Genomic DNA, 22534 nt, shown 5'->3' on the forward strand with positions numbered 1-22534 from the left:
AAGTATATATTTAAGAATATCTGAATTGAACTTCCTCGATGAAAGAATTTTCTTTTGCCATGCACTATCATTTCAAATGTGAAGAATTTTTTTTATTGCTGTCTTCATTTTTCAAAGTTTTTATTTTATATAAGTTAAAGTAATCTTACTGTTAACATTTTATTGAAATATCCTATGCGAACTAAATATATAAAAAAAACGTCCATTGAGTAAAGGGTTAATTGGCAAGACAAGATGTGTCTGGTTTAAATTATTCATCTGAAATTCCACAAAATAATCATCAAAATTCATGACTCATCAACTTAAGATGGTACCAAACACCTTGACTAAAAATAATTTGGCTTGTTTAATTTTCATAAAATTTTGACAAAATATTGACTTTGACCCTTTGACAAAAATATTAAAATTTCAAAAAACTTGAACCACACTTTATTGGAAAAATTTCATTGGATATATAGCAGTTTGACAAACACTAATTTTGATCATCGAGAAGCTTAATATTTCCTTAACACTAGAATGTGCTTAAAACGTTCAGCTGATTTTTACAGAGTTATCTCCCTGTAGTGTTATGTACCACCTTAAATAAATTGCTGTTTGCTAGTCAGTTTACATTATGGTATATTTAAATAATAAACAATTTGCATGGAGATAGTTTGTACCATATTAGACAACTCATCCAGTTTGGTTAACTCGTTACCACTGACCACCAGACGCTTCAGGTTATGTAGACTATGTATTGGTTTTAACTTTGACAATGCGTTTCCATGGAGATTTAATGATGTGATACTGGACATACTATCTACATTGGCAAGTTTCAAGACTAGTTCTTCTGTCAAGGCTATCAACCTATAATGTAAAGAAAGTCTAACATCAAACAACACTTATAATTTTTTTTTTCATTTATTACAATGTATTTTGATTTGCAAACATCAATCTTAGTTTGATAGCTCCAAATTAAGTTTACTTTGACTTAAAAGAACATGAATCTTGTCTCCATTCTAATGAATCAAAAAAGTTTATAAATACTGGTAAAATTATGAGAGACTCTTGCAAAATACTGTGATCACATAAATAATGAAATTGTTGACCTGAAAATGGCATGTTGCTCAATCAGAACTGACATTATGAAAATTTGACACTAAATTAAAAAACGATCTATCTTGTAACCTTCAGTTTAAAAAAAACAGTACATTTGTCTTTGTTATTTTATTCAATATTTTTTCATTTTACTATTTATCTTTTTTTTTTAATTTGGATTCACTTGGTTCATTAACTGTTAAAACATATCCGCTATATGGTAACATGTAGTAGATTAAATCCATGTCATCGGGTCACTAGTAGATAGTTGTCTCATTGACAATCATACCACGTCTCCTTATTTTAATATTGCACTAGATATGTTTAAATTCTTGAAACAGTAAAAAGTTGTGTTAAAATTATCTTCTAAATACTGGACTTATAGACTATTTTCATACTACCAACTTTCAACTTCCAAGTTTATAATTTTTTGACAGGTTACCAACTCTGGTAGGACATCCTGGTACTCAGCCAATTAAGAGCAAACAAAAGAAGTTAGTTCAAACATATAATCTGTGCAATTCTGGGGGAAAGTTTACTGTTTTCCAAAGAATTTGTGATGTACATGTATAGAAAACATAAAACAGTTAATTTTCCCCCAAAATTGTACTGATTGAAAGCTAAATTTTACTTCTTTATGTTGCTCTGACTTGACCGAGTACCAGGATGTCCTACCACAGAGTAGGTAACCTGTTGAAAAAATTAAAACTCCGGAGTCAAAAGTCGGTAATAGGAAAAAAGTCTACTACACAGGATTGAGTTAACAATAATATATCAATATTTTTTTTTACATAACTGACATCAAATTATGAATATAGAAAGTGTTTAAATAAGACACATTAAATAGCATCACTTCATTTTGACTTGATGAGAATACCTTGGTCTAGGTTTACATTGAGGTTCCATGTTTATGACATCATCATCAGCTGACTTGTCATCCTCTGAATGAGGTACTGCTGGTAACCGACATTCTCGATTGTCCAATAACATATCATTGAAGTAATTAAAAGGCGACTTGGATCTAAACTGTAACAAAACAGAAACAAACATAAGGTGGATAACATTAATGTTCTAATAAGAAGTCCTGTTGTGGTATGTTCCTTGTCAAATAAGTCACAAACAGAAACAATAACAGAACATACAATCATCCAAATACATTTTGTGCACAAAAACATCACGAATATGTTAAATAATGTCATTTGATAAAACATGAATATCTGGTGATTTTTCCCAAAATAATCAAATTGATTGGTCCTTGGTCCCTTTGCTGTTACCCAAAATAATGTTGATTTTCATCTCGTGCAAAAGTGATTAAAGCCCTAAAAATCCTAGCTTAAACCCTGAATCAATGATATGCTGTGGTTTACTGCAAATGTTATCATAGGTAGGCTATGGCACTGTGTTCCACTTTGGGTACAATTTATACAAGATATGACCTACACATGGTAAAATCTCCAATAAATCACTAGAATCAGATAGAGCCTAGAAGCCACTTATAATAGTAACTATTAGCATTAATTTAATGATCTTGTTTCTTTCACATAATGAAACATTAAAAAATTGTTTATTTAATTGACTATAACGATTTTGAAGAAATATCATAAAATTAGCAATTCCAAGGGGCCTTTCTTTATAAAATACAAAAGAACAAATAATGCCTTATGTACCAGCTGTATTTTATTTTTCTGTGAAATATTTTCATATAATGTTTAAGTTGGTAACCAATAAAAGATTGAAAAGAGAGTTCACATCAAGGTTAACAAAACGTCCAAAAGATTTTCTCTTACCTTTGTGACGTATTCAAACTCTACTACATATTCTGGCAGTACAAGTCTGTTGTCAAATAAATACCACTCACATTGTCTGGCACTACATTCACATAGAGTATCACCTTCTGAAATAGGATAAATATATATATGTTACTCCTGTCTATTAACTGTCAATCATCAAAATAGGCAGTTCACTGGTCACATCAACAGTGACAAATCCTCAAACTACTTCTGAAAATGAAAGTTTGCTTACTTTTCAAAAGTAAGACATTTGTTTACCTTTTTTACAATCTGTGTATCAACACTTCTGAAAAAATGTTATACCCATAACTGCTGTAATCAGACAAACTATTTTTAGATAATGGTTGACCTTGTAGACGGTAGAAATATTTAGTTACCGAAGAGCATGGCATACTCTCAGCACTTTTGCAAGGCTGACATAAAGAAGCATTAACTTTTCCAAATCTTTTTTAATTCTATATGAAATTAAATATGTATGAGCCAAGAATGAAGTGAATCACTTGCCATCTCTAAATAATATAAGCAGAAATGACTTAGTCCATGTTTTGGTATGGGAAACCTCAAAAATCATTCAGATGAAAAATTTAAATAACAGATGCAAATGTTCATGTCTTTTAGGAAAATCTGTGAAATTTTTGTTTGATTCTGTCCAGCCTTTTTCAGGGAGTTGGAGATAAACATAAAACGCGACACTGATCATGACTAAAGAAGTTATTCCTAAGTGTCGCTAACGACAGCTAGATGCTGTCAGGCAACATGATAAAACTCACCATTAGAAATACACATCTTCCTTGGTTTGAACACAGCATCTATTTTTGGATATGAACTTTTGCTTATTCTGAAAAAGAATTATAGATTTTGTGAATATCAGTTTATTTATTGTTTGTCATATAAAACAGTATTTCCATTTTCGTAAATAAAATCAACGAGTAAAGAATGTTTGACACAGTCTTAAACATGACTGTAGTCTGAGCTATATAAAGCTTTTTCTAATACCAAAATGCAATAAATCTACAGATCAAATATTTGCTAGTACAGGCATTTTATTATCTAAGACTTTAATGCTGAAATTTTTTGTATTTTCTCTGGTCAATGTAAGAGTAAAGCATTTCAAGGATTTGTTATTATTATCTGCAAGTTTATCTAACAAACTTAAATCTTTGCAAAGAATTCCAGAGTAAATATGTTCATTTTTTGTGTGTGAAACTACAGCAAACTTAAAGTTCAGATTATGTGTATGGTAGTAAAATTTTGATCAATTAAAAAAATATCTAAAAGTATGTAGAGTGATGTAAGAAAATTAAAACAGTATTCAGTTCCATAAATTTTCCCCCATTTTTTTTACCTTAGAGGTTTTAAAGTTCACTTACTGTCTATCATCTAAAGCTTTAACACTTTTACCAAGATAAACTTTAGAAATAACCAACTGACCTGAAAACATTTAAAGAAATAATTATATAATTTTCTGTCCATCTATATTTTTATTGTTTTTAGTAGATTTTTTTCGTGTCATATTCTGGGGTTTACTTTATGCTGCAATTATCAAGAAAATGAACAGAGTTTAGATAAAATAAATGATAATTGTCCCTGAAAAATTTATGATTAAATCAAACGTGTAAATAAAAAAAAATTATTACATGTACCAAATATACAGCACATTTCATTTCACCACAATTTCAGCAAATGGTTTATGATAGCCAACTTATCTCATTTTACATTCTATAGGACTTTTCAGAAACTTACTTCCAAAAGCCTGAATATGAATTAAAATAACCTACATCCCGAAAAGGGAGATGACCAACTTCAAATTATAATTTTAGAGTAAAATTTATGATTCTGGAAATGAGGCTATAAAGATTTAAATAGATATTCAGTTAAAGAGCTTAAAATATTGGACACTGAATAAGATTACGATTCTTGAGTATTTACTTACCATATCTAAATGGACACGAGTCACTATATTCGGAATTCTTGCCATTCTTGGTTAAATGTTCTATCCTATGTCTATCTGCTAAACTCAAACTATTACTAAGAGAAACAGCACCATCTCTTCCCAAATCCTGAAAAAAACCAGTGACACAAAAATAGCAACAAAAAACTTATGACCTAAAACTCGTCTAATTCAAATATTTTCTGTTTTGGCCTTATTTCATTGCAGTATTAATATAAATTAAGAAAGTTTTGATGTTTTTATTATTGCACCACCCTGTGTCCATGTTAGTGAACTGTGAAATGGGCGTCAACATTGTAATTTGTCATGTAATTTTTTAAATTTCACCTCAACATCAACTTGAGACTAAATTTCAAGTTGATGGGACAAAAAACTTCATGATAAACTACCTTAAATAAAATCTTTGGCTTGAGATACATACATATTTCCCACTATCACATTTGTTAAATGAACTGTGTAATAGGGGTTGAAACAGCAATTTGGCATATAATTTGGCATCATCATAAACATGTTTTTTAAAGCATAAGTTGATGTGACCATACCTTAACCAAAAACTTAAACCTGATGTAGAACTAACTAACTGACAGACAGACCATACAACATAATGCCCTTATACTATTGTAGACAGGGCATGATTGAAAATAAGCATGAAAAGTATAAATCAGTCAAGAATCACAGAAATTCAACTTACACTATATGTTTGAGCCTCTAGGAAACCTTCCTCTAACAAATGTCCTGGTTCATTAGCACCATTAGATAACTGTGGGTCCTGCATCCAAAACAAATATTCTAACAACTTTCTGTAGCCTGTATTCCTGAAAATATAGTGTATAAGTATGGTGAGTATTTCTTAAATAATAGTTGGATTTCAAAATGGTTATTAATTATTTTCATTGTTTAAGAGAGTACTGTCAAACCTGTATATAAAGGTCAAACTCAGGACCAGAGAAAACTGACCTCATTAGTGAGGTGACCTTTGAATAGAGGTTCAAAATGTAGGTATTACTACAACATGACAGAAAGAAGGTATGAAGTGAAAAGACAGGCTTTTGCTTAATAGAGGTGACCTTTATAGCAGGTTTGACTTTCTATACTATGTTTTAATTTTCTGTATCCAATATTGCTAAAGAAAACAAGCATTCTGTGAGTATTGCATGGCAATACATAGTCCCCTACCAGGTAAAAAATCAATGTATTGGAACAAAATTCTAACTTGATCTATAACTTGTCATGGTGTAAACTATATAACAAATATCAAGTCAATATCTTCAAGCATGACGAAAAAAGTGTTGAAAACTGATTATTTAAGTGAATTCTCTAAGTCCAAGGACCATAACTCTGCACAAAATCATCAGACCGGAACAAAATTCTATCTTGATCTGTAACTTGTCATTATAAAACTATATACCAATTATCAAATCAATATCTTCAAGCATGACGAAAAAAACTGCAGAAAACTGATTATTTTTAAGTCCAAGGCAAGGCTTCCAAAACGGTCATATATTCCGGACATTTGTATAATGTCCGGTAAAAGTCCGGCTTGGCAAAGCACGAAACGGTCATCTACATTTTACATTTCAAGGCTTTCTTAAGAGACGGTCATTTTAACATAATTCGCGATCTTTTTGACCCAAACTTTTGCCTTTAACAGCCACACATTTCCGGTCATAAAAGTGACATGATCATTAAGTACTATCAAAACAACCCCTACTTTAATACCTTCTCATTTTAATCAAGGCTAATTAGTTGTCGAACAGCTGATATTTACCTGTTCAGGTTACAGGTAAACTATTTTGAACCGGACATTGATGGGTCTATTCAAAGTTATTTTCTTACATTTCACCGGTTTGCATCTAATTACTTTAGTCAAAAAGATTTAAATTATCAGAAATACAATTACAAATAAAATTTGATGAAAAAATTAAAGAGGTGAAAATAAAAAATCGTCATAACCACGTTGTTTGAACCAGAGACATGTCTCTGTTTGAACTAGTACATGTGTGCGCATGTGCATGTGCGCAGGTGTGAAAATTAATTATGCATCCTAATTTCTTCAAAAAATGCTTAAATTGTCATTGATACCTTTATCTCACGTTTATTTCGAACATTTTCTTGAAGAAATAACGTAGAATGAGCTACTTACACTCATTCATGCTTTGCAAACGTACACGGAATTTACGTATCCGTCTCTGGTCCATGTTTTACCATTGTCAAGATAACATCCGGTTTCAGATTAAAAACGAAAGTAAAGTTTTTGACAACATTATTTTGCACAAATAAAGAGTCTAAGGCAGACATAAGTACGCTGATGTTATACACTTCGGATGATGCACTGCCAATTTAACAGTTTACGACAGAACTTCGAATTTGAACCAAAGAAAGTTTAATATCGTTTTTTTTAAATATCAAACATTGGGATGGCCAACTCGGCAACTGATTACCATAATTGCCTTTTAGTCTTAAGGGATTAAAATCGGGATAATATATAAAATGTCCGGCTGGCTAAAAATAATTTTGGAAGCCCTGGTCCAAGGACCATAACTCTGCACAAAATCATCAGACCGGAACAAAATTCGAACTTGAACTGTAACTTGTCATGATTAAAACTATATAGCAATTATCAAATCAATATCTTAAAGCATGAAGAAAAAAAGTGTGGAAAACTGATTTGCCGCACTGATGGACAGACAGAGAGACAGACAGACAGACTGACAGACAGACGGAGTGCAAACCTAAAGTCCCCTTTGACTTCGTCGGTAGAAGACTAAAAACATCCAATGGCAATTATTTCATGTACATTCAGGACTAAAAAGTATTAACTATTAACAAGAAATGCACTAGGTGCAAGGTGGAACAACAGAGATGTAGGGCTGGAAATTTGAACTGCTACTGGAAAATATTTGTAATAATCCTGTCAGTAACATTTAACATATACGCACCTGTTACATGGATAGTATTCTCCATCAGGATCATCCACTATGGAAGACAAGATATCGTCAAACCGTGTCCGTAACATCCTGTTATGTATACGTATAATTCTGTGGATTTTGATTCCTGATACATTGTGATCCTTATAATCACTAGCACAAAATCTTGATAGCACCAAATCATGACATGAAGAAAACCTGGTAAGAGACAATATACTCATCAGTTACAGATAAATTTCAGCTGGAAAAAAATTGACATTTAACAATAAAGAGCTGCGCCATGAGCGCATGATACGCCTGTCGCTTTTTCAAAGAATAAAGTTCCATAACTCCTCAATGTCATATCAGAAATTTATATAAAACTAAAGGGAGGTTATTTTAATAGATATTAAACAATCACCAAAGTTTCATGAAAAATGTTCAAAGCAATTTTGAGTTATTGTCCAAAAACTGGAAAATCCCTCCTTTTTTTATGAAAAAAATCCCATATCTCGGAAACATAAAATCTAAAATATTAACTACCAGTAATGAGATATACATTTACACAATACGTTAATAATGTAAAATTAATAAACTAATAAACTTTTTATTGTAACAGATTCAATATTACTCTAAATCAATTTTCATGAATAAGGGAAAATCTGAAATAATTCGGTAGAATTTCATGAAAACAAAATCCAACTTAGGTTGACTGCAGTATAAGTACTGGTAGATGATACAGCAATAAAATTGAGAAAACATCATTGAGAAAGGTATGTTTCGATGAACCTTAAAATATGGTTTCTATGAAATTATCAAGAATTTATTACATAAAACATATACTATGAAAGTACTTAATTCTTGGGTATCAATTTTCGTGGTTTAAGCAAAATTTTCATGTTCATAGGTTCTTAAATTTGTGGATTTTTAGTTTTCCGAAGAAGAGGAAAAAATGAGTGATGAATTTGAAGCCATCAGAAAAGAAGATTCTTGAAAATAATCATATGTTTTTTTTTATAATGATTTGTGGAAAATTGCAAAATAATGTGTTCAATTTCACTTATTATTTTTTGAACGACAATTATAAGGAGATCAAATGAACACTTCATCATATCATATCATCACCGGAAGTCTGACTTTCATTGATCAAAATTAATTTTTCATGAGAAATAAAAGGTTAAAAGTCGTTTTTTAAGTCGTATATATAGTTCATAGTGAATTTGCTGATATTCGATGTATTCTCTAGATTAAATGCCTGTATCCATGTAGTCAAACCTACATTGGGATATTTCCATGTATTGATTTAGACAACAGCTGTTATATTTCGTTGAACACTTAAATTCGTGGATAAAGCCATCCAAAAAAACCATGAAAAAATGGTACCCCACGAATAAAAGTACTTTCACAGTACCTCAATTCCCTTCAAGAAATTAAACAAAAATTAAAGCAGGCCAAATAAAGCAAACAGGTTGTTGTAATTCTCATTTCTCTCTTACCAGATATCTGTAGGTGAACCCTCTTCAAAGCGGACATTTCCTCCAGATTCTAGTTCTATTAACATTCTATTAACAATAACATCAGCACTTTTCTTTATTCTTGCAGCAGCCTCATTGTAAAAACACTCAATTCTGTAATTATGAATTTAAAAAAATTATCAAAAGACTTACAAAACACTTTTAATCAAATTATACTGTTATTACTAAATTGATGAATATAAACTAAATTGATGAATATAATAAAAAAATTATGCTGTATCATAAAGTTTTTAACAATAACAAAATATTATAAACATGATAACTTTTTTGGTTTCCTTTCTGGCTTTACTGTTGTTATTTCACTCTTTCATATTTAAGTTATTTGGAAAGCCAAAGGTGTCATATTTCAACTTTGCAATTCTTTAATTGTATGTATTTTACTGTAATTCTTCATTTGTAACAGTGAATCTAGACAATTGAATGTCTGAGAATTGCATCTCAAACTCTGCAAATATGTAATTCTAAATTCTAATTTAGATTTTCCATACTTGCTACATGGTATATTTGTGATATGTCCTTTTGCAATTTGTCAATTGACATCATGCATTTATGAATTTCAAAGGTTTATTCTTCAGTATTTTAAAATACTCACTCATGGCACTTTCTTTCCCAATTTCTAATTCTTTCTTTTAGACATGTATGTTTAGCTACAAAACTGCCTGTTTCCTCTAATTTCTGTGCTTTGGCCTACAAGTACAATATCCGACATCAATCGTCCTTAGTACACAAAGTTCAAACTGATAAGATATTTATTGAATTACTAGCATATTCATATTTATGCAGTAGAAGAAATCTAAGTGATTCTTATACAAAATACCAACATCAACAAAGTCATTTATGAAACTATGTGACACATAAATATAATGAATCATGGATTTCAATGAAACAGTTTATGTAAAAACTGATGAAATTCAAAATAAAAATTCAAAATATTTTTGCATTCTTGGTATTAAAGAGTAAACTGTTCATAATTGAAAATTTCATTAATTATATCAATAAACTATAACTGGTATTGAGAATTTAACTGAAAGTAAAGTCCTGCAAATTAAATAAATAAGTTATTGTTTACTATTAAGAAAATAAACAAAATGCATTTAATCTATTTCTCCGACCGAACACTAATATTCAGATTGTTACAAGAACTTTTGGAACAGTGTCTATATGACAAGGGTGTCAACCACTTCACAGAACATATATAGGCCTTAAAAATAATATTCAACTAATTAAAAGATGCAAATTGTTGAGATATTTTATATTATCATTATTAAAAAGAAACTCAAATTGATCAATTTTGGAGTTTATGTCCAACTGTCTCAAATTTTGTTAAAACTATGTCATAATGTTAAAAAATAAACTGCAAGTTTAGTATCATTTATGTACCACAATGGAGAATACACGTGATTGGTTTACTGAATAAAAGTTCAATAAAATGTGACAAACAGATAATAATGACCAATTTGATGCTGAAATAATTTTGTTGAATTGGAAAGTCATAAAGAAATGTCATTGATAACTACTTCTAAGTAAATAGTTGACCTATACACATAACTTAACCAAGACACTGTACCATGAAATTTAGGTCACAGTGACCCAGCCATTACTGAAGTGCTTTTCTTTAACAGGTACCATGATATGTCACCAAACATTTCATATGCCTGAGCCACATTTTGGTGACCACAAAAACTAAAAGCTATTGAAATGAAAAAGAGACTGTTCAAACTGATTTCAATCTTAACAGCAAACAATTTTCGCATGGCTCCTGCAACAATCTAAACATCGTTGATTTGTTTCAACAATATATAGGCAAGGTATGTCTGTCTCCTTTAAAATACAGCTGTCAGGGAAAAAAGTGCTGCTGTATGTGACTTTGGATTTTCAAATTGTGATGTGTGTAGTTATCGCTTTACTTACATGTCAAACTTACAAACAGTTAATCATGCTATGTAAAATGAATTATCTGGTTCTTAGACAAATTCTTTTTTTTGTGCAACAGGATGTGAAATACAAAATGGAAATCTCTTTCTCACATTAAAGAAGCCATTTAGCCCTTTATTTGATAATAATTTTAAGATTTAGTTCTTTTTTTTCTGTGAAATAAGCATTTTGGTCAAGTGTTGTAACTGAGTATAACTTATGTGAAAACAGCAAGTAAAACATATTGCAAACATTAAAGTAACCTAAAATATTTCAGACACAGTTAGCATTAAATAGCTCACAGGTTTTAACAGTTTGTTATTGATATAACAAGTACAGATAAAAAGAAGAATTTGGGTTGACTCCAAGTTTTTATATATCTAGGGGGATATTCTAGCATGTGTTTTTCCCTTGTTTTTTTTCCATCATAAATTCATGATTGTGTTTGTTTACTTAAGTGTCTGAGAACCAGATAATTTATCTAACATGGACTTCTATTTATCAGATGACAGAAAAAAATCTGATATCACTTTTTAATATATATATAAAAATTTAAACTTACAAATAAGAGTCTACAAGTTATAAACTGCTACATTTATATAATTAACATAAAGCAGAAAATGAACTTTAAAAGTAAGAATATTAGAAGCTAAATATTAAAAAGTTAGATATGATGCCACTGTTAGGTAGGAAGAATTTTAATAATTTCTATTATATACACAGTTATCTTATAAAGTTAATTAAGACAGAGATATAATATGGACTGAAAGGGTGGTTATATTGGAGAGGGCAAAGGTTAATCTAAGTAACAGCTAGGTTAATCCACAAAGGTGAAGGTCACCTGTGTTGCAATATCCATTTTTTCAAGGTCAACAACCTCTTCAAAGTCAAGGTCAACATTTAAATCCCAAGTGTCTTCTAATTCTGTTTCAATCTACAAGTTCAAGTATAAATCTTAAAAAAATAATAATTTACTTTGTAAAATAGCTAGACCTCTGAGTTTAAATGTAAAAATGAAAGAATGAACAAAAACAAAAATTGTGAATAAAAACAAACATACAAATTTTGAATAAATTGCCTCCTTGCAGCAGTATACAGTCTATCATTTATTCAATGCATCTTTTGTTCATATCTCCTGCTTATACATAATCAATGAAGTTGCAATAGTCTATTTGCTAATTATCATTTCCTTTGCTAACTATTGACTGGTTTTAAACCAAACAAACTAGGTTGCTGCCCATGCAAAGCATGATCAGTTGAAAGTGATATATAAGAACAGAGTTCCAATGTCCCATGCCGTGCACATATTTGATCTGTCCAAGGGTAATTACTATTGTAATGTAAGTAAAATATTTGAAAATCTTACAGATCACACACATTATGCATAGATAAGTTTGCCCTATTGCTTGCTCTTAATTGGCAATGAAAAGTTATGTCCCTTTTATACAAAAGATCACTAATTGCAGGGTCAAATAAAGGAATTGGCAAATAGTCTATTGGCATTCATGACTACTCAGTGTGTATATTTAAATTAGATAATTTAATAGTACTGCAACTCATTTCACAAAAAATCTTTCGAGAAAAAATACTTGTGAAAAGAGCTCCAGGACCAGAACTGATGACAGACCTATACAATAACATAGGTGCATAAAGCCATAAAAATGTAAACCAAATTGTTTAAAAATCAAATATAAAAAATTGTCTTTGCATTAACATAACTTACTGTGAAAATCAGATTGTCCTCCAAAAAGAAAAGGAAACAGAAACAATATTAGAGCAAAATGCTAGTTAACCAAAAAGCTTTTTTAAACTAATAATAAACTTTCCTTATATTATTACAGAATATGAGAATGGTAAACACACCAAAAAAAGCACGAACAAAGGATGACTTTCAATTCAAATTAAGTTTTTCCTTGAGCCAAAATAGAGAAAAATTTGCCAAGACAATAGCAACACAGTATGTTTATTACATGACAGTAGACTGCCTGTACCAATAAAATGATTATTCTAATCAAACAATACTAACTTCTTTCAGCACATTATACAAGGATTTTATTCTTTCATATGGAAATTCTTCTAATTTGGTTTTATACACATCCATTTTTGACAGAATATCAGTCATATTTCTGTGAACGGTCTTCACACGCATGTGATAGTACATTCTTTTCTTCATCACTGTAGCCTACAAAATATATAACAACTGTGTTTTTACATCTTCACAAGGGACAGCAATCATTTACCCAAAACAGTGTATTTAATAGTTAGAAAATTTTTTGTTTGTTTACCAAAAAAAGACAGTTTTCAAATTCTATATTTTGCCTGCAGTTTAGTATAAGAGTTATAACTTTAACAATGAATAAGAAAGAAACCTTATGATTGTTGTTATAAGTGGATTAGAGTTGTTTTGTTACTATTGTGGATACATCATTATTCGTGGGATACCAATATTCATGGATTTAGTGGGCAGACGTACACCAATAATTTTAAAAAAATTCAAAAAACAAAGTACACATTTTCTAAAGGTTTGTATACAGACTTTGGTAAATCTACAAAATCAAATGTTTTCCTCAATCCAAAAAAACTGTAATCTATGAAAATAAATGATTCCACAGTATTGCTTTTTACATTCCACATCTAATGTTGGTTTGCTGTCATACTGATGTTTATCCAGTTTCTGTTTTCATTAACATGAATATAGATTAGTTACACAAACACATAACAATAGAGAATGTTTACACACTTAATTACTGTAGAAACATTAATTTTCGTGGGGTTAAAATTTCGTGGTTTTGTCTCTTTACAAGATTTCATGGGGATTTAATTTCGTGGTTTCCAGTAAATGGAAGTGATATTATATGTAAGTTAAATTTTCGTGGGGGTTTTAATTTCGTGGATATATTCTTTCCACGAAATAAACGAAATTAAATCCTCCACGAAAATTTCTGCTTTTACAGTACTCACCTCTGCCACATCAGTTACTGTTTTACTAACATCATATGTGTCTAGTTTAGTGAGGGTTGGTAAGTGAAACAGAACATGGGTAGAGTAATTACACAACAGACTGACTGGTGCTGGAGTGTACATTGGGTCCTTTAAACTAAGACTGTGTAAGGCTGGTAACCTCATTAACTGAGTCAATTCCTACAAAACATCAAAATATGACATGATTATTATCTTGTATAGAACACAATTTATCTAATTTAGTATGTATTTAAGGATGTACTTAGGTCAGGTTTAGGAATTTTTGCCAAAATTTAAGCAGATTCTAAATTTCTTTTCTTTCAATTTAAGACCCAAATGATACCAATGCAAATATAAGGTAAAAGTCTGAGTCAGCCTTTTCCCACCATATTTTAAAAATTAAATATCTTGAAGAGGAGCTCCATAACCTATCAATATTTTTATCTTATTTTGTTCCTTAACTAATGCTCTTCTGAATAAAAGTATCAATTTTAAATTCAAGATTTTTTTTTATTTCACCTAAATACATCCTTAAACTGGTTCTGATTAATTTCTGAACAGTTAGATAAATATAGATTCTACCACTGCATCAATATGATATTTCTCCACTAAAAACAGTTAAAATTTTCATTTCTAACATGCTTGGCATGCCAAGCTTTTCAAATATTAAAAATTTAACTGTCAATAGTGGAGAAATATCTTATTACAAGATCTTATGTGGTAGAATAGGTTTCTCTAATGATTTCTGGACAATATTTAGACAAATATAATAGTTCTTTTTCAATTATCTGCAAAAGGATGTGTTCTTTCTATGTGATGTCAACAAGCATGGATTATTTTATTCTCTGATATTAAAAGTGCCTTCTTTGGGTAATTAATATTTTCAAATGAAACAAACTTTATCTAATATCTAAATAGTTTAAATATCTAAAACTGATACAGCTTGGAAAAATCAAAAATTTAAAAGCAAACAGTGGGAATGGTGATAAATGAAATCAAATGATCTTCATACAATTTTGTGAGAATTGAGATGATATCATCTAATATCTATAATGTGATGCTGAGAAATAACCAAATATATCTTTACTGATCATCAATTATAAAATTGGAATCATCAAATCTGAAACTGAGGCTTACAAATATCAAAACACAGCAAATTTATCTCCCTTATAAAGCTATTAATACGTACCCTGAGTGAGGTAATATTATTTCCTGACAAATTCAAATCTTCCAGCCGTTTATTACTGTCTAACGTATGACCTAAAATGTCAAACAATCATATCTATTAACACTTAAATACTGGCATAAATATAACAATTCTTTTATGTACATAAATATATTATGTCATATCCCAGTCTATTAAAGGATAAATTTAGCATAAACATTATTTCATCTTTTGATACACTTTTAACAAGAGAAATTTGTAGCCATTTATTTCCTTTCTTGATTAAAAGGTTTTGTCTTGTGTTAACTGACCTATTCTTTTATTTCTTTATTCTTTGAATTGGTTTACTTTTTTAATAACTTTGTTCTTTGTTTTCTTTACATGAAATGATATAGTTCCCTTCTCAAAGATACAAATTCTTTACTTGTATAATTAATATAAGCTTATTGTATAATATATTTGCTGAAAATAAGACTTGTTCCGAGTAGAATTCCTTAAAAATGCTCCCAAGTACAATTTATCACAGTTAGAGCTGTTTTCCTAATGCTTGTAGTTTAAAAGTTTGGTTGGCTTGCTTGCTTTGTTTGTATAAATGTTTGCTCAAGCATTGTAATTAAGATTGACATCTGCAATCAATAGATCTAAATATATATATAGGCCGGGCTTTAGCTTGTATACATTATACTTAAATGTTATTGGATATTAAGTATAATGCAGAGTATAATGTATACAAGCTGAAGCCCTGCCTATCTAATGATTGCAGATGTCAATCTTAATAACAATGCTTGAGCAAACATTTATGCAAAGCAAGCAAGCCAACCAAACCTTTAAACTACAAGCATTAGGAAACTAGCTCTAAAAAAGGTCTAAATCAGTTAGAACTATTTTCAAATCTTCTTCCTTAGTATGAGAGAGGGATTTATTTCACATTATGTTGCACAAACAAGGATTTGTCTTTAAAGGTAGCATGAAAGGTATGGATAAAGCAGTGGTGCTTGATATGCCAGTGTTCCCGCCTTTTTTTTGGTTTATTTTCACCATCATTATTATGTGTCTTGCTTCATTTTATAATAATGTGATAAATCATGAAAATAACATCAAGAAATATGGTTAAAATATGGCCTCAAGTTTTATCTAGAAATATTGAAATTTGTTTTCAGCAGATGTGCTAACAGTCCACAAATGTTAAATTTGTTAAAATGCTTTATGTTGGCACTCATTTTACTTTGTACAAATGCCCTAAAAATCTTTATGATTGTGCTAAAGTGCCGTTTGGGTCAACTAGCACCCTTCTGCCCTGAGATTCAAGCTGGAACACTGGATGCTAATGTTATTTTTTTTTGCTTTTTTAGAAATTTCTTTTACCTATTCTAGTTATTTTGTTTTCTGCTAAATTCAACTGCTTCAGTTTGCTCAGCAAGGAAATATTCTGAAAAATAAATACATTTCATCAGTGAATTATTAAAATTACAATGCACACATCTGGAATTTTCTGCAAAAAAACCTGATATTTCAAAGTTTGTTAGTTAAAGACCTTGTTTTGCCTCGACTCAGACTAGTTTGAATTTGACAATCGGGAGTTTTTTATTCTATATTTGTTCAGATGTCATATCAGACATCCAGTTTTACCTCATCAATAATCTTACCTTTTTGAATTTCTACTCAAAAATCTTTTCATTACTATACTTTTTTTCAAATAGCTCTTGATTAAATCTGTACATTGTGAATCTGAAGTCACCAGTTGCAACATAATTGGTTAATATTTGAATGTTTTATAGTGTGATTTCTAACCAGAAAACTTCTGAAAACAACAAAATAGCCTAATTTTTCCATATATTTGTAATATAGTTTTTATTCAACATAAATGTAAGTAAGAATGGTAACCATAACTTGAATATATAATCATGTTGATAGACCAGTTTTGAGTTTTAATGAATGAGTAAGACAGGTTGATGCGAGGTCAGTTGGTGTAAATGACATCATTGAACAATTGCATGAAAATATGGATATTGTGTTATAAAAATTTGCTGTTACAAAATTTTGGAAATTATTTCAAATTAAGGAATATATCTTCCTCATCATGCTCATGCCAGGGTTTGATTCCTTGTCCAACTTTTGCTATAATTTTTGTCTTTTTTGGTTTATAAGCTCTTCATTTTTTTAATAAGTTTTTGATTTTAATATATTTTGTCCTCGAGCATCACTGAAGAGACATTTATTGTTGAAATGCGCATCTGGTGCAGAAAAATTGGTACTGTTAATGTTATGACTCTTACTTTGTGACCTATAAATATAAGTATTGTTACGTTGAAAATGCATAAAATTAAATGATGTCTATAAAAGCAGAAGTGTACTATAATATTACCTCAATATTAACAATAGAATTATCATTTAACCATAGGATCTCAAGCTCTCCCAAATGGTTCAAGTGTTCAATCATTTCAATTTTGTTTCCATATAAGTAGAGTTTCCTTAAATTTTTGTTTGCCTCCAAATTTTCTATTTTCTGAAATAAGAAAGAAACATTAAAGGAACAATTACAATATTGGTAATTAACCAGCATCTCATCCAAAAAGTCTGTACATTTCCTCGATTTAACATTACTAAACATATGGGACCGACATCATTTTCAGTTAGTATTGTATTAACTGTAACACACCCACGAAATTGCGGGCATTTAGAGCGTAGTTGAAAGTATGTAAACTGTTGTAATATGAATTTTTGTAAAAGATTTTATGACTGGAGAATTTCAGGAAAGGTATCAATTAAAAGTTTCTTAAACATGAACTGATGTCAATATAACATTTTGAATTTTTCACTAGTTCAAAATATTGGATGTAAATCTAAAGAATGTCAACTATTTGTAGTAACATGAACGCACAATTTTTAGGAGGCTAGTTGCTTTGTCACCATGCTTTTTGTTTCATTGTGCAGAAGATAGAATAATCGATATGTTAACCTTTTCAATTTCAGTCACTTGAAATGGATTCCACTAATGAAATCAGATTATTATGTGATATTTGCAAATAAGATTGGAATTATGAATAGAGCCATAATAAAATACTCAATAAACAATGCGATTTGTGCACAAAACCGTCATATCTTTTAATTTCAAACAGTCCTAAACGGAAGTCTTGTCTATGACTTAAAAGTCTGTCAGATGATGGAAACAATAATCAGACGCCTTTTTTTTCATTTGCCTCCCAAAATCATGAAAATAACCCAAACAGAATAATCATAAGCGAGGATGACAAATTTGACTATGCATGGTACCTATATAACACAGAGGAATAATGATTAATTTATTGTGGAAGGAAGAGAAGCGACACACAAATTGAGGTCTTCTCATTTAATAGTATAGATACGCTTCATAACACTTAACAAAATCTTATATTACAGTGTTGTCATGAAATGCAAAATAAATTTGCCCTGTTGTTAATATTTCAACCAATGCTTAGAACTGATGATGTCCTTATGTTTGACCAAATATTCATTTCCTGTTAGATTAGAATTTTTCACTAATGCCCTTTTCTTCCATAAATACAATCAGATATGACAATAAATAAAAAATAACAATACTTTATTTCCAAATGCAATAAATTTTAAAGTCAAATAATTCGTCAAATATTTTTAATGTTTACTGCAGTAATGAATGCCATGTCATAATATCATGACCTTTAAATGGACAAATATAATTGTTTACTTTTTACACATTGTGACTTGGATGGAGAGTTGTCTCATTGGCACTCATACCACATCTTCTTATTTCTAAATACCAATGTACATATAACATTTCTTTGTGAATATTATCTTTTATGGAATATACCTCACAAATTACAGATGCAATTTTTTTTACCTTGATTTGACAATCACAGATCCACAGCTCCCTAAGGAGAGCTAAAGATGACAGACCCTCAATCTTTGCAACCTGTTGGTCCATTATAACCAAACAACTGAGACTGGGAAAGAGGTTCATGCCAATAATTTTAGGATATCCAGAAAAGAACATCTCAAGTTTGTCCACATTACAAATCTCTCCATTCTGTATCTTACTGTAGTTAATTCCATTATTGGCACACTGTAAAATATCAAAAGTAACAATATATCTGGATAAAATGATTTGAACAAGAGTTACTTCCCCTTTGTCTACATGTTGGAGGTCTAAGTGAGCAAATTCCTTCACAATCCATTTTCCATTTTTAACAGTGAATCACTTACACTTATAATCTAACTATGCAAGACCATAGTAATTAAGTCTTTGAACAGCTTCTCTGTAAATACTCAGTATTTCATCTTCTCTTGACCTCTGCTTTTTTACAATTTCATTTAGTAGTAAGCCTGTTTTTGTTGTTGTTGATGATTGTAACATTGCTGGTTTAAAGGGAGGACTTGTAAACATGCATAATTTAATTTTTTCAATCATTCCATTGATGAAGATAAGAGTGATATTGATTCTTTATGGTAAATTTGTAATAATGGGTAGGTGGACAGTGATTTTCTTGTGTGAATACATACCAACTCCTTCATGCAGTCGTCCTCTTCATCTTTGTTGCTTTTACTTGGTTCTGTTGATATTGTAGATGGCGTGACATTGCCATTGGTTACAGGACCAGAAGAATCTGTTGACACAGACATTGTGGTAGCTACTTCAACACATCATATTTGGAACTGAAAAAAAATTTCTTCTGAATAAATTTTTTTGTTGAATATCAGTTGCAAAGGTAATTTGCTATTGTTACTGTTACACACAAAAATATTTCCAATATGATTTTTAATTTTAAAAAATATGAAGAAAAAAAATCTTGTGAAGTTCCTGGATGTATCAATTCATCCTGTGGGGTTTACTTGATTATCTAATACAATCTTTTTCAAATGAAAGCATAGAATACAAGCAGGGATCACTGACAGAAAAAAATCCAATTGTTGAGCTTATAAAATAATTATTTTAGCCTTTGAATCATATTTATAAATTTGTTTACCATTTGCCATGTTTGAGATACTCTTAAAACAGGTTTAATACATACAATGTAAATGTACATTTATATGTTCCAAAATGTATCATATGTTTTGTAATTTTTATGTCAAAAGATAAAAGTCTTTCTAAAATATATTTAGAATTATTTTCAAAAGATATCTCATATTAATAATCTCAAAACTCAAGGTTTATTCTGAGAAAATCAAGAGTGATGAGTGCAATAACACTACACACAATCTAGTAAGGTCAACTACAATAAACCCAGTCTTGAGTTGTTTTTTATGAATGAGTTACACCGGTTGACTTGAGGTCAATCGGCATAAATGACATCATGTCATTGATCAATCGGTTATTACAATAACGTAATAACTTAAGCATAATGACATAGGAAATTTACAGGAAAGTGCCCGAATTTGAAAGTCGTCTATATGTGTAGATGCAGTAAACAGGTAATGGCAAAAATTAGTAATTTTGTTTAATCCTTTTATTATGGCAATTTTATTGAAAAATGAATAGCTAGGTAAAATCTAGTCACCTTGGTGAAGAAAGAATGTGGGTCCGTTGCCTTGATTCACATTTGCCTTCATACCCAATCGTCCTAATTTTGGTGTCTTGTTCATGTATAATGTAAATTATTTAAATAAAGTATGTTAAACTTAGTTGAAAATTTGCTGAATATTTATGTTGTATTTGTTTGATATATTGCATCCTGAATTCCTTAATGCAAAAACTCCGAAAGCGAGGCAGCAAGGAGAGTGGAAGTTATTTATTGCACTGAGAGAGAAAATTTATTTTTTACTGTTTTGACACCAAACAATTATCACGTTTGTAAAACATTGTACAGCACACACATAGCCCATCCCAATTATTCCCTTTTTGTAGTATATTGTCCCTGTATTTTTATTATTTCTTGTGTATAATTTTGTCCTGACATTTTCAGATTACCCGCCATTACTGGCACCCGTTTGTTGATTTTGTTGATCATTTAATAAAAAAAAATATTATCTAAACTATCCCGTATGTAAAAATAAAACTGTTATCTAAATTAAAAGCTAGTTTAGTCCTTCATTTTATCTGATTTATACTTTAAAATAAAAAAAAAAAAAAGAGATTAAATTTATATCAATACTTAACTTTCAAGGTAAGTGTGGGTTGTCCGCGCTAGACCACTGAATATAACCACAACACTAATATAACAGAAAAGAAATAAAAACAAGCTTATAGATAGCATAAAACCTTTTTTTTTTTTTTTTTTTTTTTTGTTACTAAACTTTTAAGCAACTTTGTCATTTTGTATTTTTGGTCTTCTTCTTTTGTCAGACTCTAGTGGTGGATATATATTACTATTGTTTGATATAGTTCATATCTACATTCCTATTTCAGCTGAAAAAGTGTTAAATCACATAGTATATTTATGTCGTTGGCCAAACTAAAGAAGATTATTCAAAAACCATTTCATGCACCGACTACTCCTAAACTTTATACTCCAGCAATATTAGGAGATAGTATTATAGGAAGATTAAAACAACAGACAACTCTACCTATACAACAAGAAATATACTGGTGGTGTCAGGGAGGTAGAACAGCAACTAAAGCCCTGGACTGGGTCAAACAAAATCTTGACACAGAAGTACAGCTTATTCCAGAAAAAATTTGGCTATATACCGGTATTCTTATAGGAACCTGTGACTTTACATCCTTCAACAGAACAACAAAATACATATCACTGAAATTTCAAAACACTGCCGAATTAGTGGAACATGTTATCAACAGGTATAAAGAAATTATCAAAACGCTCAAGGATCTCTCACCAGAAAGCCAAGTTACAATACTGGAAATACCCTTTTTCTCTATACAAGCCTGGAATAAATCACATAAACATAAAGACCCAGAAATATTTTACGATCAAGACTGCCAACTAGAACAACAAATAATAGAAATTAACAAAGCCATTAGAATCTTGAACCATCAAAACTTTTCTCCAAATTTCAATATAGACCTGTATAGAACATCAACCAGGCAACAAAGAACCTATCAAGCAGATACTTCACACAGCTGTAGCCGTAGGCAGGGAAACACCAAGAGCCGGAGATTATATAATCTAAGCCTCTTGGACGACGGAATTCACCCAAACATCCACCTATCTAAAGCTTGGCTGAGGAAACTGACCAACCAAATATCCCGAGACTGTTGGGCAAAAAACAAAGCGCCAGAAGAAACCGATATAAATAATAATAGCTAGGGAGTAAACATCAAATCT

The 22534-nt window shown here is 30.3% G+C and overlaps 1 protein-coding gene across 7 annotated transcripts in view; it reads right to left on the reverse strand.

Annotated features, from left to right (window-relative positions):
• Nucleotides 1-22534, reverse strand: part of LOC127738779 (leucine-rich repeat-containing protein 9-like) — a 55116-nt gene that overhangs the window by 24648 nt on the left and 7934 nt on the right. For 6 of the 7 annotated variants that reach the window (XM_052250152.1, XM_052250151.1, XM_052250154.1 and 3 more), the window contains exons 2-19: nucleotides 19815-19967; nucleotides 19156-19377; nucleotides 17665-17805; nucleotides 16665-16728; nucleotides 15324-15394; nucleotides 14135-14314; nucleotides 13200-13355; nucleotides 12015-12107; nucleotides 9852-9946; nucleotides 9221-9352; nucleotides 7758-7943; nucleotides 5510-5633; nucleotides 4801-4927; nucleotides 4238-4298; nucleotides 3638-3705; nucleotides 2865-2971; nucleotides 1955-2103; nucleotides 660-846 (exon numbers count right to left, since the gene is read on the reverse strand). In XM_052250152.1, the coding sequence (XP_052106112.1) occupies nucleotides 660-846; nucleotides 1955-2103; nucleotides 2865-2971; nucleotides 3638-3705; nucleotides 4238-4298; nucleotides 4801-4927; nucleotides 5510-5633; nucleotides 7758-7943; nucleotides 9221-9352; nucleotides 9852-9946; nucleotides 12015-12107; nucleotides 13200-13355; nucleotides 14135-14314; nucleotides 15324-15394; nucleotides 16665-16728; nucleotides 17665-17805; nucleotides 19156-19377; nucleotides 19815-19934 (2283 nt within the window). In that variant the 5' untranslated portion in view covers nucleotides 19935-19967. The remainder of the gene's footprint in view (nucleotides 1-659; nucleotides 847-1954; nucleotides 2104-2864; nucleotides 2972-3637; nucleotides 3706-4237; nucleotides 4299-4800; nucleotides 4928-5509; nucleotides 5634-7757; nucleotides 7944-9220; nucleotides 9353-9851; nucleotides 9947-12014; nucleotides 12108-13199; nucleotides 13356-14134; nucleotides 14315-15323; nucleotides 15395-16664; nucleotides 16729-17664; nucleotides 17806-19155; nucleotides 19378-19814; nucleotides 19968-22534) is intronic. The other variant, XM_052250155.1, reaches the window with a different exon arrangement.

Source organism: Mytilus californianus, unplaced genomic scaffold (genome assembly GCF_021869535.1).
Source record: "Mytilus californianus isolate M0D057914Y unplaced genomic scaffold, xbMytCali1.0.p SCAF_4, whole genome shotgun sequence".
In the NCBI taxonomy this organism is placed as follows: domain Eukaryota; kingdom Metazoa; phylum Mollusca; class Bivalvia; order Mytilida; family Mytilidae; genus Mytilus; species Mytilus californianus.